At 41.0% G+C, this 26,970-nt stretch overlaps 1 protein-coding gene across 1 annotated transcript in view; it reads left to right on the top strand.

Annotated features, from left to right (window-relative positions):
• The window catches only part of LOC105864017 (mitochondrial adenyl nucleotide antiporter SLC25A24-like), a 62,824-nt gene that overhangs the window by 17,375 nt on the left and 18,479 nt on the right, over nt 1-26,970 (top strand). Inside the window, exons 2-6 of the mRNA XM_012751632.3 lie at nt 294-420; nt 2,030-2,117; nt 2,912-3,023; nt 16,439-16,594; nt 24,947-25,099. Of these exons, the coding sequence (XP_012607086.1) occupies nt 294-420; nt 2,030-2,117; nt 2,912-3,023; nt 16,439-16,594; nt 24,947-25,099 (636 nt within the window). The remainder of the gene's footprint in view (nt 1-293; nt 421-2,029; nt 2,118-2,911; nt 3,024-16,438; nt 16,595-24,946; nt 25,100-26,970) is intronic.

Here is a 26,970-nt window from a genome sequence, read left to right as displayed (position 1 = left end):
GTTCTTTTTCCCAAGTGTTTAGATTAGTGCTTTACACATTTACTGAGTGAATGAATAAATGAATGACTCTTGAGTGGAAGAACAGACTAGTTAGTCTCTAAAGTTCTTTAAATTTTTAATACTCAAATATTCTATGCTTTTCATGTTAGAAATTTTACTCTAAAATTATGGTACCAATAATTTATGGCAGAATAGCTAATTTACATGAGATAAATGTACAACTGTTTAAATGCTGCAATTTGTAATCTATGTTGCCTGAAGCTGTCTTTAATATCATTTTTTCTTTCTTGTAGGTAATTGAACAACCTGTTACTAATGGCAAACGTAAACTGCTGACCCTTGGCACATTTATACAGTACCTTAGAGATAATGAGAAAACAATGAAGATGACTTTTAAGAGTTTGGACAAAAATAATGATGGTTTGTTTTTACATAGTTAGCAAACTTGTATATCTATAAAGAGTAAAGTCTGTTTTAGTAAAGATTTATTATTAGATATTTGGCTTTCCTTAAGAGTTATCAAAATCTCATGTATTTAATTCTGTCATTTTTTTTTGCTATTATTTCTTCTAAGGCATATTTTTAAATGATGTAGTTTTTATTTATGTACTATCTTTCAGAAATAAAAACCACCAACAAAAAAGGCTGTACCTTTGAACAATATGCTTTTTATTTATTTATTTATTTTTATTTTTAGACAGAGTCTCATTCTGTTGCCCAGGCTAGAGTGCCATGGCGTTAGCCTAGCTCAAAGCAACCTCAGATTCCTGGGCTCAAGCAATCCTTCTGTCTCAGCCTCCCAAGTAGCTGGGACTGCAAGCATGTGCCACCATGCCTGGCTAATTTTTTCCACATATTTTTAGTTGGCCAATTAATTTCTTTCTTATTTTTAGTAGAGACAGGGTCTCGCTCTTGCTCAGGCTGGTTTTGAACTCCTGACCTTGAGCAATCCTCGTGCCTCGGACTCCCAGAGTGCTAGGATTACACGTGTGAGCCACTGTGCCTTGCCTAACAATATGCTTTTTAGCAAGAGTCTGAGGGACATTTGTAACATTTTGATAGCGTTTTTACAGGAAAAAAGCTCCTTATGGCAGTGGTCGTTAAGGTATATTTTGAGAGGTAAATGTTAGCTAAATGAAGTGTGGGGAAGAGAGTTCCAGACAGAACTAGCTCACTGGGAGGCTATGGCTGTGATTACCCAAGGAGAAAGGACATGTCTAAGGAACTAGAGGAAGACCAATAGGGTACAAGTGGAGGGCATGGGGAAGTCTCGTCAGAGATGAGGCCTGAGAGTCATGGGTAGGCAAGATTATGTAGGGCCTTGAGGCCTGGGGAAGTTTCTGGACTTAATCCTAAAGCATAGTGAGGTGGGAAGCTATGAAAGAGTTTTTAATAGTGGGAGTAACACCATCAGATTTGTGTGGAGCATGCATTGACATCAGAGCTAAAATGGGACTGTGGGGTTGGGAATAAATGATTTGAGAGATATTTGAGAGATATTTAGGTTTAGACTATATCCCATTTGGTGATTGGGTGAGGGACTGGAAAGAGGCAAGAATGATTGATTGGTTTGAGCAACATTGGAGGATGGTGGTATTATTATTATTATTTTTTTTTATGTATTTTTTTTTATTTTGGCATATTATGGGGGTACAGATTTTAAGGTTTCAATAAATTCCCATTTCCCCCCCTCCCCCCAAAAGTCTGAGTCTCCATCATGACCATCCCCCAGATGGTGCACATCTCACTCATTATGTATGTATATACCCGCCCCCCTCCCCCTCCCACCTGCCCAATACCCTATTACTGTAGCACCTATGTGTCCACTTAGGTGCTACTCAGTTAGGTATTATTTTTTGATGCAAGAAATATCGTATGGGCTCTCCAGTCGTTTTGCATCTTATCAACTAGAAGAAATAATTGGGATACTGATGTTTTATGGAGTGTTTCAATAGTGCACCAAATACTATTTTCCTCTGTATCTTTTCAAACTTTCCAGTTGATCCTAATTTTCTTTATTCCTTTAAAGGAGTGATTGATGCTTCAGAAATTATCTATGCTTTCAAGTTAATAGGTATAAATATTCCTAAAAAAGAAGCAGACAAGATTCTTGCAAGGTCAGTCCTTATATATGTATATACATTTTAAAATTATTTTTTATTTACTTTAAACCCTTTTAAATTATAAAAGTGACAACTATGGGCACTTAGAAAAGTGTGAATAATAGCCTGTAGTTATTGAACATCTGTGAAAAGTGTGAATAATAGCTTGTAGTTATTGAACATTTGTCTGTTAGCACTCTTCTAAGACCTTCACATACATTAATACTATATTAAAATACATTTAATACTACATTAAAATACATACTACATTAAATTTTCTGCACAGCAGCAAAAAAAAAAAACCCTACAAATGTTTTTTAAATCAGGAAAAGATATTTGCAATGCATATACCAATGTAGGATTAATATTCAGAATTTAGAAAGAACACCTACAAGTCATTAAGAGAACAACAACCCTGCTAAATTTGACTGGCTTTTTAAATAAATAAATAAATAAGAGAACAACAACCAATTTAACTGAAAAACTGGCAAAAGGCACAAACAAGTAGTTTATAGAAAAGAAATATCCAATAGCCACTAAATACATGAAAAGATAATCTTACTGGTAATGTGAAATATAATTAATTACATTAAGTTACATTAAATTTAAAAACAATGAGATAATATTTATGAGCCATAGGTTTAGAAAAATATTAAAATATTAGAATACAACAGTATCAAGTATTGGGATGAAAATACATTTCTGGTAGAAACATAAAGTTGTACAACTACTTTGGAGAGCAATTTGGAATACCCAATTAAAGTCTGTATACTCTACAACTGAGCAATTCCTTTTTTAAAAATATGCAGCATGGATATTGATGGGTCAATGACAGTGGACTGGACAGAATGGAGGAAGTATTTTTTACTTGAACCTGTAAAAACTGTTGAGGAAGTTCTACATTACTGGAACCGTTTTACTGTAAGTGGTCTCTTTTTTTCTTATTTGTATATTTTATGCCATGAGTCATGGGCATAAAAATGTAATAAATTGTAAACTGTTAGAAAATTATGGGGTGAGAAAATTAGCTGGTTAGGTCTTGATTAAACAAGCCATGCTATAGAATTTTGTTTCCTCAGAAATTTGTACAATGCCAAAAAGAATTGGCATGTAATATCTACTTCAACCAAATTTTGATTGTAAAAGACTCCCATTTATTGAGAATAACCACACACTTAAGAGTTGATTACTTCTACTTAGTATGATCATTCTGTATTATAATCGCCTATCTACTTGCATGTAAATGAGGATTGTGAATTGAGGATTGCTGTGTCATACTTCTTTCTGTGTGTGTGTGTGTGTGCACGTGCGTGTGTACTTTTTTTTTTTTTTTTGAGACAAGGTCTCACTCTGTTGCCCCAGCTAGCATACAGTGGCATCATCAAAGCTCACTGCAACCCTAAACTCCTGGGCTTGAGCAATCCTCCTGTCTCAGTCTCCCAAGACGCTGGGACTACAGGTATATGCCACCATGCCTGGCTAATTTTCTGTTTTTTGTAGAGACGAGGCCTCACTCTTGCTCAGGCTGGTCTTGAATTCCTGGCCTCAAGCAATTCTCCTGCTATGGCCTCCCAAAGTGCTAGGATTACAGGCATGAGCCACCGTGCCCTGCCCCAATGAATATATATATATATATATATATATATATATATATATATATATTTTTTTTTTTTTTTTTTTTTTTTTTCTTTTTTGATACAGGGTCTCACTCTGTTGCCTGGGTTAGAGTGCAGTGGCATTATCAAAGCTCATTGCAACTCCAAACTCCTGGGCTCAAGCAATCCTTCTCCCTCCAGATTCCCAAGTAGCTGGAACTACAGACCCATGCCACCATGCCTGGCTAATTTTTAAAAAAATTTTTGTAGAGATGGGGTCTAGCTATGTTGCCCAGTCTTGTCTCAGACTCCTGGCCTCAAGTGATCCTCCCACCTCAGCCTCCCAAAGTGCTAGGATTATAGGCGTGAGCCACTACACCTGGCCCCAATAAATATTTGTTGGATGAATGAATAAACCATAACTGGAATTCTCTTGAAAGAGTGGTAAGTTTCATATTCATATATATATATATATATATATATATATATATATATATCTTAGTCTGCATAGCTCTTGCCTTCAAGTACACTTAGAGATCTGTGCTTCATAATTTCTTCAAATTTTCAAAGTTTCTTAAAATTTTATAAAATTTTTGCTTGGGGAGAGAGTAAAATGGCGGAGTAGGGGTGCCCTCCTGGCTCTCTGCTCCCAGAGCAAAAAGTGAAGAAAGCGGATAGCCACACTCCAGCGATCTGCACTTCCATGAGACCAGCTTTGCAAACCTGCAGATATCCAACAGGAAACCGAGGGATAAGACCATTTACAGCCTAAAGCAAAGGTGAACCAAAACTCGGGGATTCGGAGGCACACATCAGGGAGGGAGCGAGGCGCGGCTTAAGCCGCTGCCGGCGGGCAGTGGCGCCAGCCCTAACCGGCGCTGAGAAACACCCCTTCCTACACCGAGCTCCACTTCCACCTAGGCCGGGAGGTGCCTGAAGTTGGTGAGAAGTGGCAGCATGGGACTAAGCCGTGTGGAGAGGAGATTAGAGCAGGGAACGCGCTGAGTTTGCCAGAGCACACAGCGGCCACAGTTTAAGGTGGGGGAGGGTCCGCACAGCAACCGCGCTCTGCGCAGCAGGAATCAGAGCCCACCCGGGCATCTCCCTGCAGAACACTCCCAGGTCAAGGTTAAGGGAGTTTACACAGAAGGAGGCTTTGACTTTGGATTTGGAGGAGGTTTGGGATAGCACTGAGAGGTCAGAGTGCGCAAAGTTAGACTCCTTGATCCATTAGGACCCCCCTCCCTCTGCCCCTCTGGCACAGCTCCGCCCCTGCATTCCATCGCTGACTCGGCATTCCAGCGCTGACTTGGGCTCGGGGTTTGGAGAGGAGGCGCAGAGAAAGCGCTGGTACGCGCCGCTGCTCCACCAATTTGATATTGGACCGTCACTTGCTGCACAAGCGGCACTGACTCTGCTCAGAGAGTGGACCCTGCCTGGATGGGGCAGAGCTAAAGGGGAGATTGCCCTTGGCGGATTTAAGGCAGAGAAAGGTTGCCTTCCACAGTCTCCTGCGACCCGGAGCCCCGCCCTGGGCTCCAAAGTCTCTGTCCCAGCCTTGGGGGCAGAGCTGAGATAGAAACTGTTCTCTTTCAAGAGCATGGTTTTTTTAAAAAAAAAAAAAAAAAAAAAAAAAAAGAAACTGTTCTCATTCCTGCCGCTTATCTCCACCTGGGTAATTCAAGAGACAAAAGGCAGGGATAGGTGGGTCCCATTGACTGCCTGCCTGCTTTTGGTCAGTCTCTCTCTGCACAGGTCTCCTGCGCGCTGTGCCCAGAGTGTGGAGCCTGCCTGGGCAGAGCTGGGCCTTGCAGGAGGCAGCCGTCAGTGGTTATAAGGCAGAGATATTTTACGACCCCTACATCCGGGGATTTGGGGCTAGGCCTTTGGCTCCAAAGTTTGTATCCCCGCCTTGGGGGCGGAGCCGAGATAGAAACTGCTCCCATTCCTGCCGCTTATCTCCACCTGTGGAATTAAAGAGACAGAACAAGGGGCCTGGTGGGTCTGGCTTCAGAACAATCTCTCACTGCACAGGTCTCCCGTGCTCTGTGTCCAGAGTGCAGAGTCCGCCTGGCAGGAGATACCCTCGAAGGAACCTGCCCTTAGCTGCTATAAGGCAGAGAATCTTTACGTCTACCACCGTCCTGTTTCTTGTGGCTGAGCCTTGGCTCCAAAGTCTCTGCCCCCCCACCCCGCATTGGGGGCGGAGCTGAGATAGGAACTGTTCTCATTCCTGCCGCTTATCTCCACCTGGGTAATTCAAGAGACAAAAGGCAGGAATAGGTGGGTTCCATTGACTGCCTGCCTGCTTCTGGTCAGTCTTTGCTCTCTGTGTCCAGAGTGCGGAGCCCGCCTGGGCAGAGCTTAGCCTCGTGGAAGATTCACTTTAGTGGCTACAAGGCAGAGAGGCTTTACGTCCACCACGCTCCAGTGTCTTGGCTGAGCCTTTGGCTCCAAAATTTCTGTCCCCGCCTTGGGGGCAGAGCTGAGATAGGAACTGTTCCCATTCCTACCCCTTATCTCCACTTGTGCAATTAAAGAGACAGAATACAGGGTTCCCTGGGTTTGGCTAAGGGCCTGCCGGCTTCAGGCCAATCTCTATCTGCACAGGTCTTCTGCTCTCGGTGTCCAGGCCCTGGAGTTTGCCTGGGCTGGGCTGAGCCTTGTAGGAAGCAGCCTTTGGTGAATACAAGACAGAGAGACGTTACAACCCACACACTCTGGTGACTTGGAGCTGGGCCTTCGGATCCAAAGTCTCTAGCCCCGCCTTGGGGGTGGAGCTGAGATAGGAACTGCTCCCATTCCTGCCATCTATTTCCACCTGTGCAATTAAGGAGACCAGCAAGAAGGGTAATTGGCTGTTTCCCCTCCGCTACATCTCGGACTGCTGGCTCCCCAGTGGGTTGAGAGACCTGCAGACACCACCCCAGTGAAGGCTGCTGACAGTGAAGGCTGCTCCACCTACTGGCTCAGAAACTAAACAAGACGTGTGAATACCCAAATGAAAGCCTAAAGGAAAGAAACAACAACCGAGCAAAATGGGAAGAAATCAGCGAAGGAACTCCGGAAATATGAAGAAACAAACGGAAAACACACCCCCAAAGAGGAGCACCAGCCCCTTAGAAACAGACAACAACCAAAACCTGGCAACTAAAATGACAGAAGAGAAATTTCGAATGTGGATCATAAGAACACTCACTGACCTGCAATGACAACTCAATAACCAACACAAAGAAACCACAAAAAGCCTCCAGGAAATGGAACAAAGGTTCACTAAAGAGATTGACACAGTGAAGAAAACTTTATCCGAAGTCCTGGAGATGAAGAATCAACTCAGGGAATTACAAAATACTGTGGAAGTCTCAAGAACAGGGTAGATCAAGCAGAAGAAAGAATCTCAGAGATTGAATATAACAACTTCCAATTAAATAAATCAGTCACAGAAATACAGCAGAGAAACAAGAGAAAAGACAAAAGCCTACAAGAGCTGTGGGATTATGTGAAAAAACCTAACGTGAGGGTCATAGGATTGGCAGAAGGGGAGGAAGACAACACTCAAGGGCTGGACAAGCTTTTTGAAGATATAATAGAGGAAAATTTCCCAGGCCTTGCTCAATATCTCGATATACAAGTTCAAGAAGCTCAGAGGACCCCTGGGAGATTCAATGCAAACAGGAAGACGTCACATCATGCAGTCATCAGACTGACCAAAATATCAACTAAAGAGGCCCTTCTAAGAGCTGTAAGACAAAAGAAGCAAGTAACCTACAAGGGAAAGCCAATACGAATAACACCAGACTTTTCTAATGAGACTTTAAAAGCAAGGAGAGACTGGGGCCCCATTCTCACTCTTCTGAAACAAAACAATGCCCAGCCTAGAATCCTATTCCCTGCAAAACTAAGCTTCATATATGAAGGAGAAATAAAGACATTCCCAGACAAGCAAAGCCTCAGAGAATTCACCAAGACAAGACCAGCCCTACAAGTAGTACTCAAAACAGTGTTACACACAGAACACCATAATAGAAACTCACGAATATATATAAAAAAAAAAAAACCAACACCCAAAGATTAAAGGCCTGATATCTCTATGGATCAAGAGAGAAATCAAAGCAACAACATCCAACCCAACAGAATGAACAGTAATCTACCTTACCTATCAGTTCTCTGAATAAATGTGAATGGCTTAAACTCTCCACTCAAGAGACATAGGCTGGCTGAATGGATAAGAAAATACAGGCCAAGTATATGCTGTCTTCAGGAAACACATCTAACCTGCAAGGATGCATACAGACTAAAAGTAAAAGGGTGGAGATCAGTATTCCAGGCAAGTGGAAGCCAAAAGAAAGCTGACGTGGCTGTTCTAATTTCAGATGACTTAGTTTTTAAACCAACAAAAGTTGTGAAAGACAAAGAGGGTCATTACATAATGGTGAAGGGCACAGTTCAACAAGAAGAGATAACAATTTTAAATATATATGCACCCAACTTAGGTGCACCCAGTTTCATAAAGCAAACCTTACTGGATCTAAGCAAATGGATTAATAGCAACTCCATAATCACCGGAGACTTGAACACCCCACTGATGGCACCGGAGACTTGAACACCCCACTGATGGCACAAGATAGATCCTCCAAACAGAAAATTAATAAAGAAATAATGGACTTAAACAAAACTCTAGAACAATTGGGTCGGATTGACATCTACAGGACATTCTACCCCAAATCCACTGAATATACGTTCTTCTCATCAGCTGACGGGACATTCTCTAAGATTGACTATATCCTAGGACACAAACTAAACCTCAAGAAATGTAAAAAAATAGAAATCATACCATTTATCTTGTCAGATCACAATGGAATAAGGGTAGAAATCAACCCTAACAGAAACTCACATTTCTACACAAAAACATGGAAATTAAACAACCTTCTATTAAATGATTACTTCATAAATGAAGAAATCAAGACAGAAATAAAAAAATTCTATGAAGAAAATGACAATGGAGAGACAAGTTATCAACTCCTCTGGGACACAGCTAAAGCAGTTCTGACAGCAAAGTTTATCTCCATAAATGCCTATAACCAAAAGTCAAAAAGATCACAAATAGGCCGGGCGCTGTGGCTCACGCCTGTAATCCTAGCTCTTGGGAGGCCGAGGCGGGCGGATTGCTCAAGGTCAGGAGTTCGAAACCAGCCTGAGCAAGAGCGAGACCCCGTCTCTACTATAAATAGAAAGAAATTAATTGGCCAACTGATATATATATAAAAAATTAGCCGGGCATGGTGGCGCATGCCTGTAGTCCCAGCTACCCGGGAGGCTGAGGCAGAAGGATCACTCGAGCCCAGGAGTTTGAGGTTGCTGTGAGCTAGGCTGACGCCACGGCACTCACTCTAGCCTGGGCAACAAAGCGAGACTCTGTCTCAAAAAAAAAAAAAAAAAAAAAAAAAAAAAAAAAATCACAAATAGACAATCTAATGAAACGACTCAAAGAGCTGGAAAAAGAAGAACAGACCAGCCCCAAACCCAGCAGAAGGAGTGAAATCAACAAGATCAAATCAGAATTAAATGAAATTGAAAACAGGGAAGCTATTCAGGAGATTAACAAAACAAAAAGTTTGTTCTTTGAAAAAATAAACAAAATTGACACACCACTGGCTAAGCTAATGAAAAGCAGAAAAGAGAAATCTCTAATAAGCTCCATCAAGAATAAAAAAGGAGATATCACAACTGATCCCAAAGAGGTACAAGATATAATTTATGAGTACTACAAATATATTTATTCACACAAACTGGAAAATATGGAGGAAATGGACAAATTTCTAGAAACACACAGCCTCCCTAGGCTTAACCAGGAAGAAATAGATTAGGCCAAGAAATAGAAACAGGCCAATCTCAAAAGCTGAAATAGAAACAGCAATTAAAAATCTCCCTAAAAAGAAAAGTCCCGGTCCAGATGGCTTCACACCCCAATTTTACCACACTTACAAAGAAGAACTAATACCTATCTTGCAGAAACTATTCCACAACATCGAGAAGAATGGAAACCTCCCTGACACCTTTTATGAAGCGAATATTACTCTGATACCAAAACCAGGAAAGAATCCAACAAAAAAAGAAAACTACAGACCAATATCCCTAATGAATATAGATGCAAAAATTTTCAACAAAATCTTAGCTAACCGAATCCAGACGCTTATCAAAAAAATAATCCATCATGACCAAGTGGGCCTCATCCCAGGAATGCAGGGATGGTTCAACATATGTAAATCTATAAATGCAATTCACCACATAAACAGAAGCAAAAACAAAGACCACATGATTCTTTCAATAGATGCAGAAAAAGCTTTTGACAAAATTCAACACCCTTTCATGATATGAACACTCAAGAAAATAGGCATAGAAGGGACATACCTAAAAATGATACAAGCCATTTATGACAGACCCATAGCCAACATCATACTGAATGGGGAAAAACTGAAAGCATTCCCACTTAGAACTGGAACCAGACAAGGCTGCCCACTATCTCCACTTCTATTCAACATAGTACTAGAAGTCCTGGCTACAGCAATCAGACAGGAAAGTGGAATTAAAGGTATCCAAATAGGGGCAGAAGAGATCAAACTTTCACTGTTTGCTGATGATATGATATTATATCTAGAAAACCCCAAAGATTCAACCAGGAAACTCCTGGAACTGATAAATGAATTTAGCAAAGTCTCAGGATACAAAATCAATACATAGAAATCAGAGGCATTCGTATACGCCAACAACAATCAAATCGAGAACCAAATTAAAGACTCAATACCCTTCACGATAGCAACAAAAAAATTAAAGTACCTAGGAATATACTTAACCAAGGACGTAAAAGACCTCTACAGGGAGAACTATGAAACACTTAGGAAGGAAATAGCAGAGGATGTAAACAGATGGAAATCCATACCATGCTTGTGGATCAGCAGACTCAACATCATTAAAATGTCTATACTATCCAAACTGATCTACAGATTCAATGCAATACCTATTAAAATCCCATCAGCATTCTTCACAGATATAGAAAAAATAATTTTACGCTTTGTATGGAACCAAAGAAGACCCCGAATATCAAGAGAAAGTCTAGGCAACAAATACAAATTGGGAGGTATTAATATGGCACATATCAAACTATACTACAAAGCTGTTGTAATTAAAACAATCTGGTACTGGCACAAAAATAGGATTATTGACCAGTGGAACAGATGTGAGAATCCTGATATAAAACCATCCTCATATAGCCATCTAATCTTTGACAAGGCAGACAAAAACATACGCTGGGGGAAAGAATCCCTCTTCAATAAATGGTGCTGGGAAAACTAGATAGCCACCTGTAGAAGGCTAAAACAGGACCCACGCCTTTCACCTCTCACAAAAACCAACTCAGGCTGGATAACAGACTTAAACCTAAGGTATGAAACCATTAGAACTCTAGAGGAAAAAGTTGGAAACACTCTCCTAGACATCGGCCTGGGCAAAGAGTTTATGAAGAAGTCCCCAAAGGCAATCACAGCAGCAAAAAAAATAAATAAATGGGACATGATCAAACTACAAAGCTTCTGCACAGCCAAAGAAACAGTCATGAAAGTAAACAGACAACCTACAGAATGGGAGAAAATTTTTGCATCCTACGTATCCGATAAAGGGCTGATAACTAGAATATACTTAGAACTCATGAAAATCAGCAAGAAAAAATCAAATAACCCTATTAAAAAGTGGGCAAAGGACTTGAACAGAAACTTTTCTAAAGAAGACAGAAGAATGGCCAACAAACATATGAAAAAATGCTCAACATCTCTAATCATCAGGGAAATGCAAATCAAAACTACAATGAGATATCACTTAACCCCAGTGAGAATGGCCTTTATCAAAAAGTCTCCAAATAACAAATGCTGGCGTGGATGTGGAGAGAGAGGAACACTCCTCCACTGCTGGTGGGACTGCAAACTAGTTCAACCTCTGTGGAAAGCAATATGGAGATACCTTAACGCGATACAAGTGAATCTACCATTTGATCCAGCAATCCCATTGCTGGGCATCTACCCAAATGATCCAATGACACTCTACAAAAAAGACACCTGCACTCGAATGTTTATAGCAGCACAATTCATAATTGCAAGGCTGTGGAAACAGCCCAAGCACCCATCAATCCAAGAATGGATTAATAAAATGTGGTATATGTATACCATGGAGTACTATTCAGCTCTAAGAAACAATGGTGATATAGCACATCTTATATTTTCCTGGTTAGAGCTGGAACCCATACTAGTAAGTGAAGTATCCTAAGAATGGAGAAACAAGCACCAGATATATTCTCCAGGAAACTGGTATTAACTGAGTAGCACCTAAGTGGACACATAGGTACTACAGTAATAGGGTATTGGGGAGGGGGGGAAGGGGGGCGCGTATATACATACATAACGAGTGATATGCGCACCATCTGAGGGATGGTCATGCTTGAGACTCAGACTTGTCGGGGGAGTGGGGGAAGGGCATCTATTGAAACCTTAAAATCTGTACCCCCATAATATGCCAAAATAAAAAAAAAATTTTGCTTGGGAATTCTCAATTATATTAAATAATCTACACTGTTCTTCTATGTTCTGTGAATATATGTACATACTTGTACAACTCTTTGAGATAGGGATTCTTATTCCTATGTTATAGATGTGGAAATCTAGTTAAAGAGAGGTTAAGTTATTGGCCTCCTCCTTACAGGTAAGGAGGTCTGTGTAACGGCCATCAATTCTAGAATCATACTACATGGGTGTGCTTCCTAGTGCCCCTACTTATTAGCCCTGTGTCCTTGGGGACATCATTTAACCTTTCTAAGCCTCATTGTTTTCAGCTATAAAATAGATATGAAAATAATATTCCCTACGGCATAGGGCTGATGTGAGGATATAAGAGACAATCCTATTGAAATACTGAATACAATGCCTGGCGAATAGGAAATTATTAATGAATGCTGGCAGGTGCTCAGGAACAAGGGCTCTGGAGCTAGTCTGCTTGAGTTCAGATGCTAGTTCCACCCTTATAAGCTGTGTGTCCTCTTTTCACCTCAGTTTCCTATGTTTGTAAAATAAAGCGAAGAATGGTACCTACTCCTTAGGTTTCTGTAAGGATTAAATTAATTAATATGTGTAAAGCACTTACAACAGTAGCTAACATATGTTAAGCACCATATGCATTAACTGTAATTGTTATTGGTAAAAAATAAAGGACTTTGAACTGAACTTGTATTTCAAATCCTCTGATGTCTATTCTTTCTTTATGAAATCCGTGTTTCTTTTTTTCATCTTTAACACTTGGGCTTTCTTTCAATAGTCTATGTTAAGTTGAAGAAACAGTTGCATTCTGGGATCTGGCCTGGCCTTTGTTTCGCAAGCCTGTGTGTCCGCTGCTGACGTCCATCTTCACCGCACCTTCTCCTTCACTCTGGGGGGTACAGGTGGCTCTACCACAGCCTCTGTGTCAGCCTGTGACCAGCAGGTACTGCAAGATCCATGGGGAGGGTATTGAAACACCCCTGTCCTGTAATTAGGAAATGAATGTTGTGGACCTATGGATAGCTCTTCTGTGAAGGAACATTGTGAAACCCCAGAGAAGCCAGGTGGGACACTGGAGTGAAGGAGAAGTTCAACTCTGAGGCTCTTGCGCTGGAGCCTGAGGCTCTACCCTGTGGCTCCGGAGCTTCTGCCAGGTCCAGGATACCCCCACCAAGATTCCAGCACTGCACCTGGACCCCAAGACCCCATCCCTGAGTCTCTACCACTGCCACTGTATAGTCAGAATGTCCCAAGGGGGCTCTGTAAGGGACCCTTAAGCCTCAAGCTGCCATTACACTTGGACCAGGTTTGAGCAAACACCTACAACCTAAGTACCCACGACTTCTGCCTAGATAGCCTCACCCAGCTGCCATTGTCACCTCTGCATGGAGACCCTGGGCAGAGCAACCCCCCATCAGCCTCTGTGGAGAGGATCTCACCCATCCCCTAACAACATACCCTATAGAAAAGAAGCCCTATTTGATAAATGGTGCTGGGAAAATTGGATAGCCACATGCAGAAGAATGAAGCAGGACCCCTATCTCTCGCCATGTACAAAAATTAATTCAAGACAGATAAAATACTTAAATGTAAGACATGAAACCATAGAAATTCTAGAAGAAAATGTAGGAAAAACTGTTCTAGACATCAGCCGAGGCAAAGAATTTATGATTAAGATCCCAAAGGCAATCACAGCAACAACAAAAATAAATGGCACTTGAATAAAAAATGTTCTGGACAGCAAAGGAAATTAATCAACAGAACAAACAGACAGCCTACAGAATAGGGGAAAATATTTGCAAACTATACATCTGATAAAGGGCTAGTATCCAGAATCTATAAACAACTCAAACAAGCCAGCAAGAAAAAAACAAACAACCCTATTAATAAGTAGGCAAAAGACATGAACAGAAACTTTGAAAAGAAGATAGACATATGGCCAACAAACATGTGAAAAAATGCTCAATGTCACTCATCATCAAGGAAATGCAAATGAAAACCAAAATGAGATATCTCCTTACCCCCGTTAGAATGACTTTTGTTAAAAAGTCCAAAACCAATAGATGCTGGTGTGGATGCGGAGAGAAAGGAATACTTCAACACTGTTGGTGGGAGTCCAAATTAGTACAACCTCTATGGCAAACAAAATGGAGATTTCTCAAAGAAATAAAAGGAGACCTAACATTTGATCCAGCAATCCCACTACTGGGTATCAGTAGGAAAATAAGTCATTTTATCCAAAAGACACCTGCACTCAAATGTTTATTGCAGCACAATTCATAATTGTGAAGATGTGGAATCAACCCAAGTGCCCATGAATTCATGGGTGGATTAACAAAATGTGGTATATATGTGTGTGTGTATATATATATATAGTATTTATTAATATTTTGTTAATATAGATAGATACCACAGAGTACTACTCAGTGATAGAAAGGAGTGAATTAATATATTTTGCAGCAATTTGCCTGAAACTGGAGACCATTATCCTAAGTGCAGTATCTCAAGAATGGAAAAACAAACACCACATGTACTCTCTAATAATTTGGAACTAATTCATGGACACACATGGGCACAGATAGAAGTAAAAATCATTGAAAATGAAGAAGGGGGGTGGTGGTGAAAAGGGTAAAAAACCTACCTTACAGGTACAATGGACAATATAATATTCAAGTGATGGGCACACTTATAGCGCTGACTAAAGCATTATAACGTTATCAGTATAAGAAAACCATTTGTACCCCCTTAATATTTTTATATAAAAATAATTAAAAAAGAAAAGTTGCAATAAAAAGTAACCTACCCCCATCCCCTTTCATATAACTCCCCAAATCCCAGATGCCAAAATTGAATATGTAAAAGCTAAACATATCCTGTTTTTAATTGCCTTCTAGAGAAGTTGAACAAAGTGAAACGGAGTTTTGCATGAGGCTCTCCAGCTTTTCCTGTGTCTATGAAAGATTTCTCTGAGAAAGAGAGATCACTGGTTTTTTTAGTGTTAAGAACTGTGCTAAGTCTTTAAAGTAATTAATTTAATCTTAACAACTCTACAAAGTAGATATTAGCGTTGTCTCTATTTTGCATTTGAGGAATCTGAGACCCAGAGAAGTCATTCAGTTAGGAATTCATGAGGTTGGCATTTGAATTCCATCTGACACCTGAGCCCAGGTTCTTGCTCATGACATATATGATCAATCTTCTAGACACTCACAAAATTCCTAGTTACAAGATACATGCAGCAGAGCTTCTTATCTGCTTTGGGCACTACATGGAAAGACCCAGATTTTTGTCACTTCCACTGTAGGTAAAGATGTAAAAGGAAACGGCTTTTAAATGTGGTTGTATATTTTATATTTATTTGGTTAAGGGTAAAGAGTCTGAAGATAACTTGGGGTCCACTAGATCTTGAACACTGAAGATATTTTATGTTATTGCTAATTAAATAGATACTAACTCATTAGTAGTTTGTGTCACCTGAGTTTTACCGTAGCTAAAAATATTTATCAGAATTTGAAAGATTGTTCTTTCTGTATTCAGTCTTAGACAAATCATTTTTAATTGAAAATGGTTTAGATTTTTAGATTTATGGGTTATTTAAAATTGTACCAGTTAATGGAGCACAATATTATTTCTGTTTCCATTTAAAATTTTTAATTATTATGGATACATAATAGTTGTATGTATTTATAGGGTACATATGATATTTTGATACAGGCATATAATGTGTGATAATCAAATCAGGGTAATTGGGGTATCCATCATGTCAAGCATTTATCATTTCTTTGTGTTAGGAATATTCCAATTCCACTCTTTTAGTTATTTTAAAGTATACCACAACTTGTTGTTGACTGTAGTCACTTTGTTGTGCTATCATATATTATTCATTCTATCTAACTATATTTAAATATATTTTTGTACCCATTAACCATGCCCACTTTATACCCTCTCCCCACTCCCCTTCCCACCCTCTGGCAATCATCATTCTACTCTCTGTCTCCATGAGATCAATTGTTTTAATATTTAGCTCCCACATATGATGAAGCACAATATTCTAGATTAAGATCTTACCTTACTGGGGAGCTGAGATATATAAAACATTTAGATCTTGTAAGGAGGTAAAATTTTCACTTCAGATCATCCAATTATTTTTTCATTTTAACAGGGAATTGATATGGGGGATAGATGGTCTTTTCATAAGTTAGTTGATGAAGAAAGAAAATCTGGCATGTTGTGGAGATATCTGATAGCTGGAGGCATAGCTGGCACTTGTGCTCGGACGTGCACGGCGCCATTGGATCGCCTAAAGATCCTGATGCAGGTACCTTGCATAGTTCTCGTGTATGCATTGTAATGTGAATAATATTTGGTGATTTTCAAAAGAAGGATTTCAGAGGTGTTAATACTATTCTTTGATACTCTCATGTGCAAACTACTTCATTGTCTAGACTCATTTATTCTCCTAGACTCCTAGACATTATTCTCCTAGACATTATTCTCCTAGACATTATAATGTCCTAGACTCATTTATTCAACAAGCTGCCAGGCACTGAGCTTGTCTTGAAGGTACAAACCACAAATAATACATCATTTTCATCCATATGCATTTTAGAGTTTAGTGATGGGGACAGATGTGTAAACAAATAATTAAACACAGTTTGATAACATAGCACTAATGTTCTAGGGAGGGTCAAAATTAAAGAAGTCTCCTTTTTTTGAGGGTGTTGGGGGTGTACCTAGACCATTCTCTGATTGTTTCCATGACATGGAAATTGTGACACCAAAAGACAGAGACTGGTCAAAGAGTTGCACTCACTCTTTGTTCCTTACTAAATGCAGGGTCCTATAGGTGGAATTCTTTTTTTTTTTTTTTTTAATTTCAGGTTATTATGGGGGTACAGATTTTAAGGTTTTGATAAATCCCCATTTCTCCCCCTCCCCCCACAAGTCTGAGTCTCCAGCATGACTATCCCTCAGATGGTGCACATCTCACTCTTTATATATGTATATACCCGCCCCCCTCCCCCCTGCCCAATACCCTATTACTGTAGTACCTATGTGACCACTTAGGTGCTGTTCAGTTACTACCAATTTGCTGGTGAGTATATGTGGTGCTTGTTTTTCCATTCTTGGGATACTTCACTTAATAGTATGGGTTCCAGCTCTAACCAGGAAAATATAAGATGTGCTATATCACCATTGTTTTTTAGAGCTGAATAGTACTCCATGGTGTACATATACCACATTTTGTTAATCCATTCTTGGATTGATGGGCCCTTGGGCTGTTACCACAGCCTTGCAATTATGAATTGTGCTGCTATAAACATTCGAGTGCAGGTGTCTTTTTTGTAGAGTGTCATTGGATCTTTTGAGTAGATGCCCAGCAATGGGATTGCTGGATCAAATGGTAGATTCACTTGTATCGCGTTAAGGTATCTCCATATTGCTTTCCACAGAGGTTGAACTAGTTTGCAGTCCCACAAGCAGTGTAGGAGTATAGAATTTTTTTATTTCCATCTTGATTTCTTCATTTATGAAGTAATCATTTAGTAGCAGGTTGTTTAATTTCCACGTTTTTGTGTAGAAATGTGTGTTTCTGTTAGGGTTGATTTCTACTTTTATTCCACTGTGATTTGAGAAGGTACATGGTATGATTTCTATTTTTTTAAATTTCTTGAGATTTACTTTGTGTCCTAGGATATGGTCAATCTTAGAGAATGTCCCGTGAGCTGCTGAGAAGAACGTATATTCAGTGGATTGTGGGTAGAATGTCCTGTAGATGTCAGTCAGACCCAGTTGTTCCAAGGTTTTGTTTAAGTCCATTATTTCTTTATTAATTTTCTGTTGGGGGATCTGTCTTGTGCCGTCAGTGGGGTGTTGAAATCTCCAGTGATTATGGAGTTGCTATTAATCCATTTGCTTAGATCCAGTAAGGTTTGCTTTATGAAACTGGGTGCCCCTAAGTTGGGTGCATATATATTTAAAATTGTTATCTCTTCTTGTTGAAGTGTGCCCTTCACCATTATATAATGACCCTCTTTGCCTTTCACTACTCTTGTTAGTTTCAAAACTAATCGTCTGAAATTAGAACTGCCATGCCAGCCTTCTTTTGGCTTCCACTTGCCTGGAATACTGATCTCCACCCTTTTACTTTTAGTCTATATGCATCCTTGCAGGTTAGATGTGTTTCCTGAAGAAAACATATACTTGGCCTGTGTTTTCTTATCCATTCAGCCAGCCTGTGTCTCTTGAGTGGGGAGTTTAAGCCATTCACATTTATTGAGAGAACTGATAGGTAAGGTAGATTATTGTTCATTCTGTTGGGTTGGATGTTGTTGCTTTGATTTCTCTCTTGAGCCATTGTATTATGTGGCCTTTAATCTTTGGGTTTTGGTTGTTTTTCTATTCGTGAGTTTTTATTATGGTTTTCCGTGCATAACACTGTTTTGGGTACTTCTTGTAGGGCTGGTCTTGTCTTGGTGAATTCTCTGAGACTTTGCTTGTCTGGGAATGTCTTTATTTCTCCTTCATATATGAAGCTTAGTTTTGCAGGGAATAAGATTCTAGGCTGGGCATTGTTTTGTTTCAGAAGAGTGAGAATGGGGCCCCAGTCTCTCCTTGCTTATAAAGTCTCATTAGAGAAGTCTGGTGTTATTCGAATTGGCTTTCCCTTGTATTTCACTTGCTTCTTTTGTCTTACAGCTCTTAGAAGGGCCTCTTTAGTTGATATTTTGGTCAGTCTGATGACTACATGTTGTGACGTCTTCCTGTTTGCATTGAATCTCCCAGGGGTCCTCTGAGCTTCTTGAACTTGTATATCAAGATTTTGAGCAAGGCCTGGGAAATTTTCCTCTATTATATCTTCAAATAGCTTGTCCAACCCTTGGGTGTTGTCCTCTTCCCCTTCTGGTAACCCTATGACCCTCACATTAGGTTTCTTCACATAATCCCACATCTCTTGTAGGCTTTGCTCTTTTCTCTTGTTTCTCTGCTCTATCTCTGTGATGGTTTTATTTAGTTGGAGGGTGTTATCTTCAATCTCTGAGATTCTTTCTTCTGTTTGATCTACCCTGTTCTTGAGACATTCCACTGTATTTTGTAGTTCCCTGAATTGATTCTTCATTTTCAGGAGTTTGGTTAAACTTTTCTTCATTGTGTCTATTTCTTTTTCCAGATCCTGGAGGTTTTTTGTGGTTTCTTTGTGTTGGTTATTGAGTTGTTGTTGCAGCTTGGTGAGTGTTCTTATGATCCACATACGAAATTCCTCTTCTGTCATTTTGGTTGCCTGATTTTGGTTGGTGTCCGTTTCTAGGGGGCTGGTGCTCCTCTTTGGGGGTGTGTTTTCCTTTTGGTTCTTCATATTTCCTGAGTTCCTTCGGTGATTTCTTCCCATGTTGATCAGTTGTTGTTTCTTTCCTTTAAGTTTTTGTTTGGGTATTCACACGCCTTGTTTAGTTTCTGAGGCATTAGGTGGTGTCTGTGGGTGAGATTCGACCACTCCCTGTATAATGAGTCAGTGGGTGCCGTTAAAAGGCTGTGCAGGATACTGTCCCTGTCAGTACGTGGCGCTTGTTTGGAGGAACAGGCTATGCGGTTGATTTTGTGTCCTGTTATCAGCTCTTGTTCTGGGCAGAGCTGGGTTGGGTAAGCCTGCCCTCAGGCACCACCAATGTCATTAGCAGGGATCAAAGTTCTGTCCTCTGCTTCCAGGAAAAGCTGTCAGGGCGGGGCTGGAATGGTCCCGCTCAGGCAGAAAGTCTGCTTGTGGGGGTGGGGCTGTCTGAGACCCGCAGTTTGGAGCAGGCCTCGCTTCTTTCCACCCTCCCCAACTCTGCAGCTACTCCTGGGCCTCTGCCAGCAGGCCAGACCACACGCCACCAGGCCTCCCCGGACTGTGATGCTGGCGGGGAGGTTCCCTGCACCGGAACGCCACCTGGGCTGGGTGCACGGCCTCCCTTTGGGGGGAGGGTTGCCCTCTAGGACACTGATCTGCCCCTGCAGGCACACACACCTCAGCGGGCTGTTCACAAATATCCCTTCTGTGCCCGGGGCAATGCTAGACCTCGATGCACGGCATGTGGTCTACAGGTCCGACTTCTGGGTCCCAGAGTTCAAACTGTATCCCCACCAGAGAGAGAAGTTCTGGTCCCAATTCACCCACAGGGAGCCCAAGCTGTGTCTGTGTCTCTCAGCCTCTGAGTCGACACCGTTCTCCTGGGAACACCGTGCCAGCAGCACCTGGGAGGGCTGGCGGGTAGGGAGCTCACAGTCTGAGTTCCCCTTAGTCAGCTGTAGGGTCCCAAAAGGGAAGGTCCCGTTCCCTGGAGGTGCCTCTGGCTGGTGGCTGTATTGTCTCTTTGGGCAGCCGGGGGGAGGTTTGGCGGAGGGGAGAAGGAGGCAATATGGCGCCTGCCGCGTGGCTCAGGTCTGTGCACACGGAGGTGCCCCGAGGTATTTGGGAATCTGGTGCCGTGTGCGCTACAGGCTCACCGCTAGCTGGCGGCGGCCGTGTCTGGGCTGATGTCCGCAGGTCTCTCCACCCGCTGGGGAACCCACCAGCAGTCCCAAATGCAGGGGAGGGGAAAGGTGATTTATCCACCTACCCTTCCCGCTGGTCTCTGGGCTGCTCCTGCAGTCTCAGCTTCTAGTTCTCCTCTGTAGCCTCCTCCCGTGGAGTCTCCTGGGGTCTCAGGTAACCCTCCTTCCGGCCCTCGTCTGCTGTATGCTTGCCTTCTTGCTTCTTTTTTCTAATTTCTGCTAGAATCTGTCTTTTCTGCAGAGACACTCTTTCTGGCGGTGTTTCTCGTCCGCCATCTTGATCCTCTTCTGAATTCTTTAATTATCTGAAAGGTTTTGGGTCCTAGAACTGTTATGGTTCATTTGGAGATGGGGCAGGTGATGGAGAGATTGATGGTGCAATTGGGGGCATTTCCACCCTCTTCATTATTCTACTCAAGGCAGAAATTATGGGCTCATGACAACATTTTGTCACTATCTCCTTTTACATTTTTTGGGCCACCAAGGAACAAATTTCTCTCCAATTTTCATAGAAACATACAAAGCAAACAAATATGCTTAGCTGCTGGTGTTCTGGATTCAAAGTAAGGTAAAAAGGAAGAAGGCCTGATGTCTGCTGAGTATTTTTTTTTCACTGAACCCGCCTGTTTCCAGTCCTGTGCCTGAGGGAATTATTGAATTCTCTATTCCTGAATAACTAATCTCTTTGTTTTCTCCAAAGAATAAAACCTCGGGGGTTTTCAAGGGCATATTGATTTCTAGGTGCATTCCCTTCTGCAGAACTTAAGTTGTAATTTTTATTCTGCTAAATCAGTTATCATTTTTCTGTTTGCTTTCTACCTCCCCAAGATCTGTTGAAATTGCTAGGGCATTTTTTTTTCCTTGCAAATTAGTAACAGGGTGACCATATAATTTTCATTTGGACCAAGACCTTTATTGTAAAGCCAAGTGATGTGGTAGAACTGTATTTCTTTCCGTGTGAATCTAATGCCATACCTCTTTGTGGTAGATTATTTGCAAACATAGCCTTCATCATTCTTCCCATGTTTATATGCACACCCCTTTGCAATATGACTTTGCTTTTCCTTCTATCAAGAGGTAGAGTTTATTTCTCCATCCCTTGAATCTGGGCTGGCTTTGTCCAGTGATGTTGAGGGACTTTCACATCTAGGCTTCAAAAGGTCCTATAGCTTTTCCTCTTATCCTTTTAATGCCATGAGACCGTTATGTAAAGAAGTCTGGACTAATTTCCTGTAGGTGAGAAACCACATGGAGAGGCAGAGAGGCCCAGTTAACAGCCAGCACAACCACCAGCCATATGCTTGAAGCCATCTTGGACCATATGACCCTTGCCAAACTTCCAGATGATGATAGCCACTTAAGTGACTACAGGAGAGAATAGCCAAAAAACCATCTAACTGAGCCTAGCCAAAATGCTAATCTACAGAATCAAGGGAAAATAAAATGGTTGGGTCAAGTCACTAAATTTTGTAGGGTAGTTTGTTACATAGCAACAGTTAACTGATACACTTTTTTATGTCACTCAAGGGAGAATATTTGAGAAAAACCAAATTACATTATGACTTGACTCTATAAGAGGAGTGATTTAAAAAAAAAATTAACACTGTGAATACTAAAGCATGCCCAGAAGTTGCGGTACCAATTAATGGCCACATGAAGGTAATTTTTGGAGTACGCTGGCTGTACTCCAGACTCTGAGACCACATGGATACTTAGCATTTGCCTGTCCGGGCACACATGTTACCATCATGGGTCTGTCTCCTCTCTCTTGGTCTGGACTTGCTCTGAACAGAGAGGGCCAGGGACGATGCGAGGGGATGGTTGGCTGGTAGCGAGGCAGGTATGTACACTGGTTAGTGGTCACCTGGGCAACCATCCTTTCAAGGTGGAGCCCACAGGAGACTCCCTGGAGCCAGAATGACTATTCAAGAGCTTAGTTTGGTGACTATATACCAGCAAGTCCAGAAATATTTTCTTATTTTGAATATTGGCTGAGCACAGGCCCTCCTGTACAGATTTATTACACACTTAAGGCAAACACATTTTTTATTGTGGTTGTACAACACAGGTATCATTCTGAATTGAAACACCTTCCTCTCATCAATAGAGAGTTAGTAATTGTCTTCTAGCTACAACTGATGGGGTGATTATCCTCATTCTGGTTCTTAGTTGTTTTCTTTTTTTTTTCATTTTTTGGTCAGTTTTTCCTCCTTTCCTCTTCATGTATGCATTGCAGGGAGCCTGCAGATCCCCTCCACATTTACTAAGTATCCAGCTATCATACTGCAATGGGCGTCTGCACAGGTCCACTAAACACACATAGCTCTTTAATACTTCTTATTATTTTTTTTTCTTTTTTTGACAGAGTTGCACTCTGTTGCCCGGACTAGAGTGCCGTGGCATCAGCCTAGCTCACAGCAACCTCAAACTCCTGGGCTCAAGCAATCCTTCTGCCTCAGCCTCCCAAGTAGCTGGGACTACAGGCATGCACCACCATGCCTAGCTAATTTTGTCTATATATTTTTAGTTGGCCAATTAATTTCTTTCTATTTTTAGTAGAGACGGAGTCTTGTTCTTGCTCAGGCTTGTTTCGAACTCCTGACCTTGAGCAATCCGCCCGCCTCGGCCTCCCAGAGTGCTAGGATTACAGGCGTGAGCCACCGCACCTGGCCAATACTTCTTATTTTTAAACCATGTTTGCATCTTCTTTTACTGGACTGTCTTTGTTGAATTTGTTTTTTCTTTTCCTGCTGTGTTCACTCATATCCGAAATGACATTGTTCTAGGCTTAGTTTTTCTTCTGCAGTACTCAGTATATTCAATGCACAGGGCACATTCTCTCATGCTTTAGTTACTGCCCAACCATGTTCATAACCTGCTGCTCAAGAGGAAGCCAATACACTGAGTGAGACAGAAGGAGTTACAGCAGAGGGAGTTCAATATCACAAGTAACATGTGAGGAGATAGGAGGAATTTCTTAAATCTGTCTCCCCAAGAATTTAAAAGAAAGGGCTTGTAAAGATAGTTTGGCAGGCAAAGGGCTAGGGAATTGGGTCTGCTGATTGGCTGAGGATGAACTCATAGGATTGGGAAGCAGAAATTGTCTTCTCATGCTGAGTCAGTTCCCAGGTCACAAGACCAGGTGAGTTTGTTCCTTGGGCCATTGGTCTGGTAGGGTCAGTTGGTCTGCCAGAATGCAGGGTCTGGAAGTTATCTCAAAGACCACCCAGTACAGGTGTCTTATATCTTAAGAAAAAAAAAAAAAAAAGAAAAAAAAAAAAAAGACCACCCAGTTTCACAAGGTTGATGTTATCTATGGGAGCAATGAAGAAAGCTAAGAATCTTTATGACCATCAGCTATATGACTCCTGAGTAGTAAGCAATTATAGGAAAGCAAGCTAGGGAATAATTGCTGGTGACATGTGTGTGTGTGTGTATGTGTGTGTGTGTGTGTGTGTGTATATATATATATATATATATATATATACATATATATATATTAACTAAGCCTATACCTTTGCGGAGTTCAGGCCCCTACCACAGTTCCCACCTTGTGGCCCTTTATTAATTTTGTAAAGGGTGGTTTTACTTTCTCCAGGATAAACTGCATACCTCTTTTCCAATATGCACCCTGGAGAAAGGTCTCAGGTCTTCTGGCCACAGAGTTAAGTTGGATTCCATCTTTTTTCTCTGTTCACACTAATCATACTTGTTAGAGTCCTCACAGCCATTTCTTAGCAATAAGTTCTGAGTTTTATTGGCCTTAACTTTTCAGGAATGTTGCTTGCTGGTTAGTTTTTTGAAATTTACACCCAATTCCCTCTTTTCATGATGGGGAGACATCGGTGCGTCCCCTTGACGAGTAGGAAACAGAGCAACCACTTCTCCAGCATGTTTATGTGTGTCCCATGTCTAAGGCATCCTCCTTAACCTATCATGTGGGAACAAGATACACAAGTGCTTCCAAAGCTAGCTCATCACCCATACAGCTGCCGCTTCTCAAATAGGGGAGACTTGCAACATTTCTGGACTTTTAACTCTTTCCTGCCTACCACATGAAAATCACAGCATGTGATTTCAAAATTCTTCAAATCATAGTGTCATTTTTTTCAAAGTTCTTCCTTTCCTTCCCAAGGCTCACAGCTTAGACACAAAGAATATGAATATAATAAGCCGCTTAATAGAGATGGTGAAAGAGGGCGGAATAATTTCTTTGTGGAGAGGAAATGGTGCGACTGTTCTCAAGATTGCTCCTGAAACAGCTGTTAAGGTCTGGTCATATGAACAGGTAAAGCCATAGGGCTATGACGTTTACTAACAAGGAAAAGTCACTGCATTTTATTAAAAAAAATCACCTCAGATTATTACAAAATGAAGGGGAAGAGTTGCTAATGTCTATATTGGAACACTATCATAATATTAAGTTGTTATGCTATTATATAATTATATTAATATTAATTCCTAATCATAATCAACACTTATTGGATGTCTGCTGTATGCCAGATCTTATTCTAGGCAAAAAGAGGTACAAAACGAAGTCTCTACTGTTAGGGTTGGGGCCTCTTATCTACTACGCATGGCTTTATTTAGGTACTGGGTAATGTGCATCATAGTTTTTGACTATGAATTAAATGCCCAGGTATTCACTGATATTAAATAGGTTATAAGCCCTCTGAGGATTCTAAGTACTGACATAACTTTGACCTCTTATTTACACATTATAATTATAATGCTGCTTTCTCTTAATACTGTTTTTAAAATAAATCTCTTCCTTTTGGTCTTATTATTTCCCCCATAAAAGATATTTTACATGAATAATTTGGGCCTCTACAGGAAAACTCAAATAGTATTCTAGGTTCACTGAAGTCTAACAGGAATACGGTTGAATAGAGGGAGACAAAATGAAGCAAAGGGCAGAGCAAGGCTTTAGAGGCTACAGACTTGCAGTTGAACTTCAGCTCTGGCACATTCTAGCTGTGTGGACAGGTTCCTGTAATGTCTCTGCACTTCAGTTGTCTCACCCATAAGATGTGGAACATAATGTCTACTTTGCAGGGGCCTGGCACGTAGTAAGCACTTAGTAAGCAGTGCTCACGAGTATCACATACAGCACAACGCAGGATAATGTGGGGAAATGATACGGAGAGACCCAAACTAGGTTAAAGGCCTCCTTGAGGAGGAAATGTTTAAGTTGAAACCCGGTAAGTGGAAGATTTCTAGTCAAAAGACAGAGGAAAGAATGTTCCAGGCAGAGGGAACAACATGTTCAAAGTCCTGGAGGCAAAAGGTGAGGTGTGTTTGAGGTACAAAAAGAAGCTCAGTGTGGCTAGAGCAGAGATGGTGGCTAATGGTGAGGCTGGAGAGGCAGGCAGGTGAAGTGAGGAATGTGCATGCGGAAGACGGGTTAGGAGGGTCTGCAATAACCCAGGTGAGAGATTAGAGGAGGGGGAAGATGTATGTTCAGTTTGGGGCATGTGGAGCTTAAGGTGCCTATATCAGTTAGGAATCTTTAGGTTATAAAGAAGAGAAAATAGCTTACTTACATTTTAAAGGGAATTTATTTTCTCACATAACTGAAAAGTCGAGAAATCAGGTGGACTTCTGATGAGGCTTCATTTAGCACTTGAACCATGTCACCAAAAACTGTATTTCTCCTCATCTTCTCTCTCTGTCTTCCACTGAATGCTTTATCCTAACACATGCTTCCCTCGTGGTTGAAAGATGATTGCCAGAAGCTTCCAGGGGTTTGTGCTTCTTTGTTCATGTGTAGAAGGAAGAGAACTGATTCTTCTTGCAGTTCTCTCAGAAAAGCAGGAAGCCTCTTTTGAATCTTAAGTCACCCCAAAACATTTCCTTGAGTCTCACTGGTCTAGATTGTGTCATATATCCACTCTTGAACTAATCACTATGGCAGAGAGATAGGATGCAGTGATTGACTTGCAACAAGAAGGTAAAACAGAGACCACAAAGGCCAAGGAAATATGTCACTGAAAACCCATTCTGTAAGGAAAAGCTTATTATCATTAAATATGCAATAACAATGACCACTTCTTCAATTTCTGTGTGGCAAGTCCATTACACGTTTGCATTATTGCATGTAGTCTTCACAACAATCCTGCAAAGTAGGAACTGTGGGTACAATAGTGACCACTATAGACA

This window comes from Microcebus murinus, chromosome 2 (genome assembly GCF_040939455.1).
Source record: "Microcebus murinus isolate Inina chromosome 2, M.murinus_Inina_mat1.0, whole genome shotgun sequence".
Taxonomy (NCBI): Eukaryota; Metazoa; Chordata; class Mammalia; order Primates; family Cheirogaleidae; genus Microcebus; species Microcebus murinus.
The sequence above is the reverse complement of the archived record's forward strand: the minus strand, read 5'-3'. Positions and strand labels throughout refer to the sequence as shown.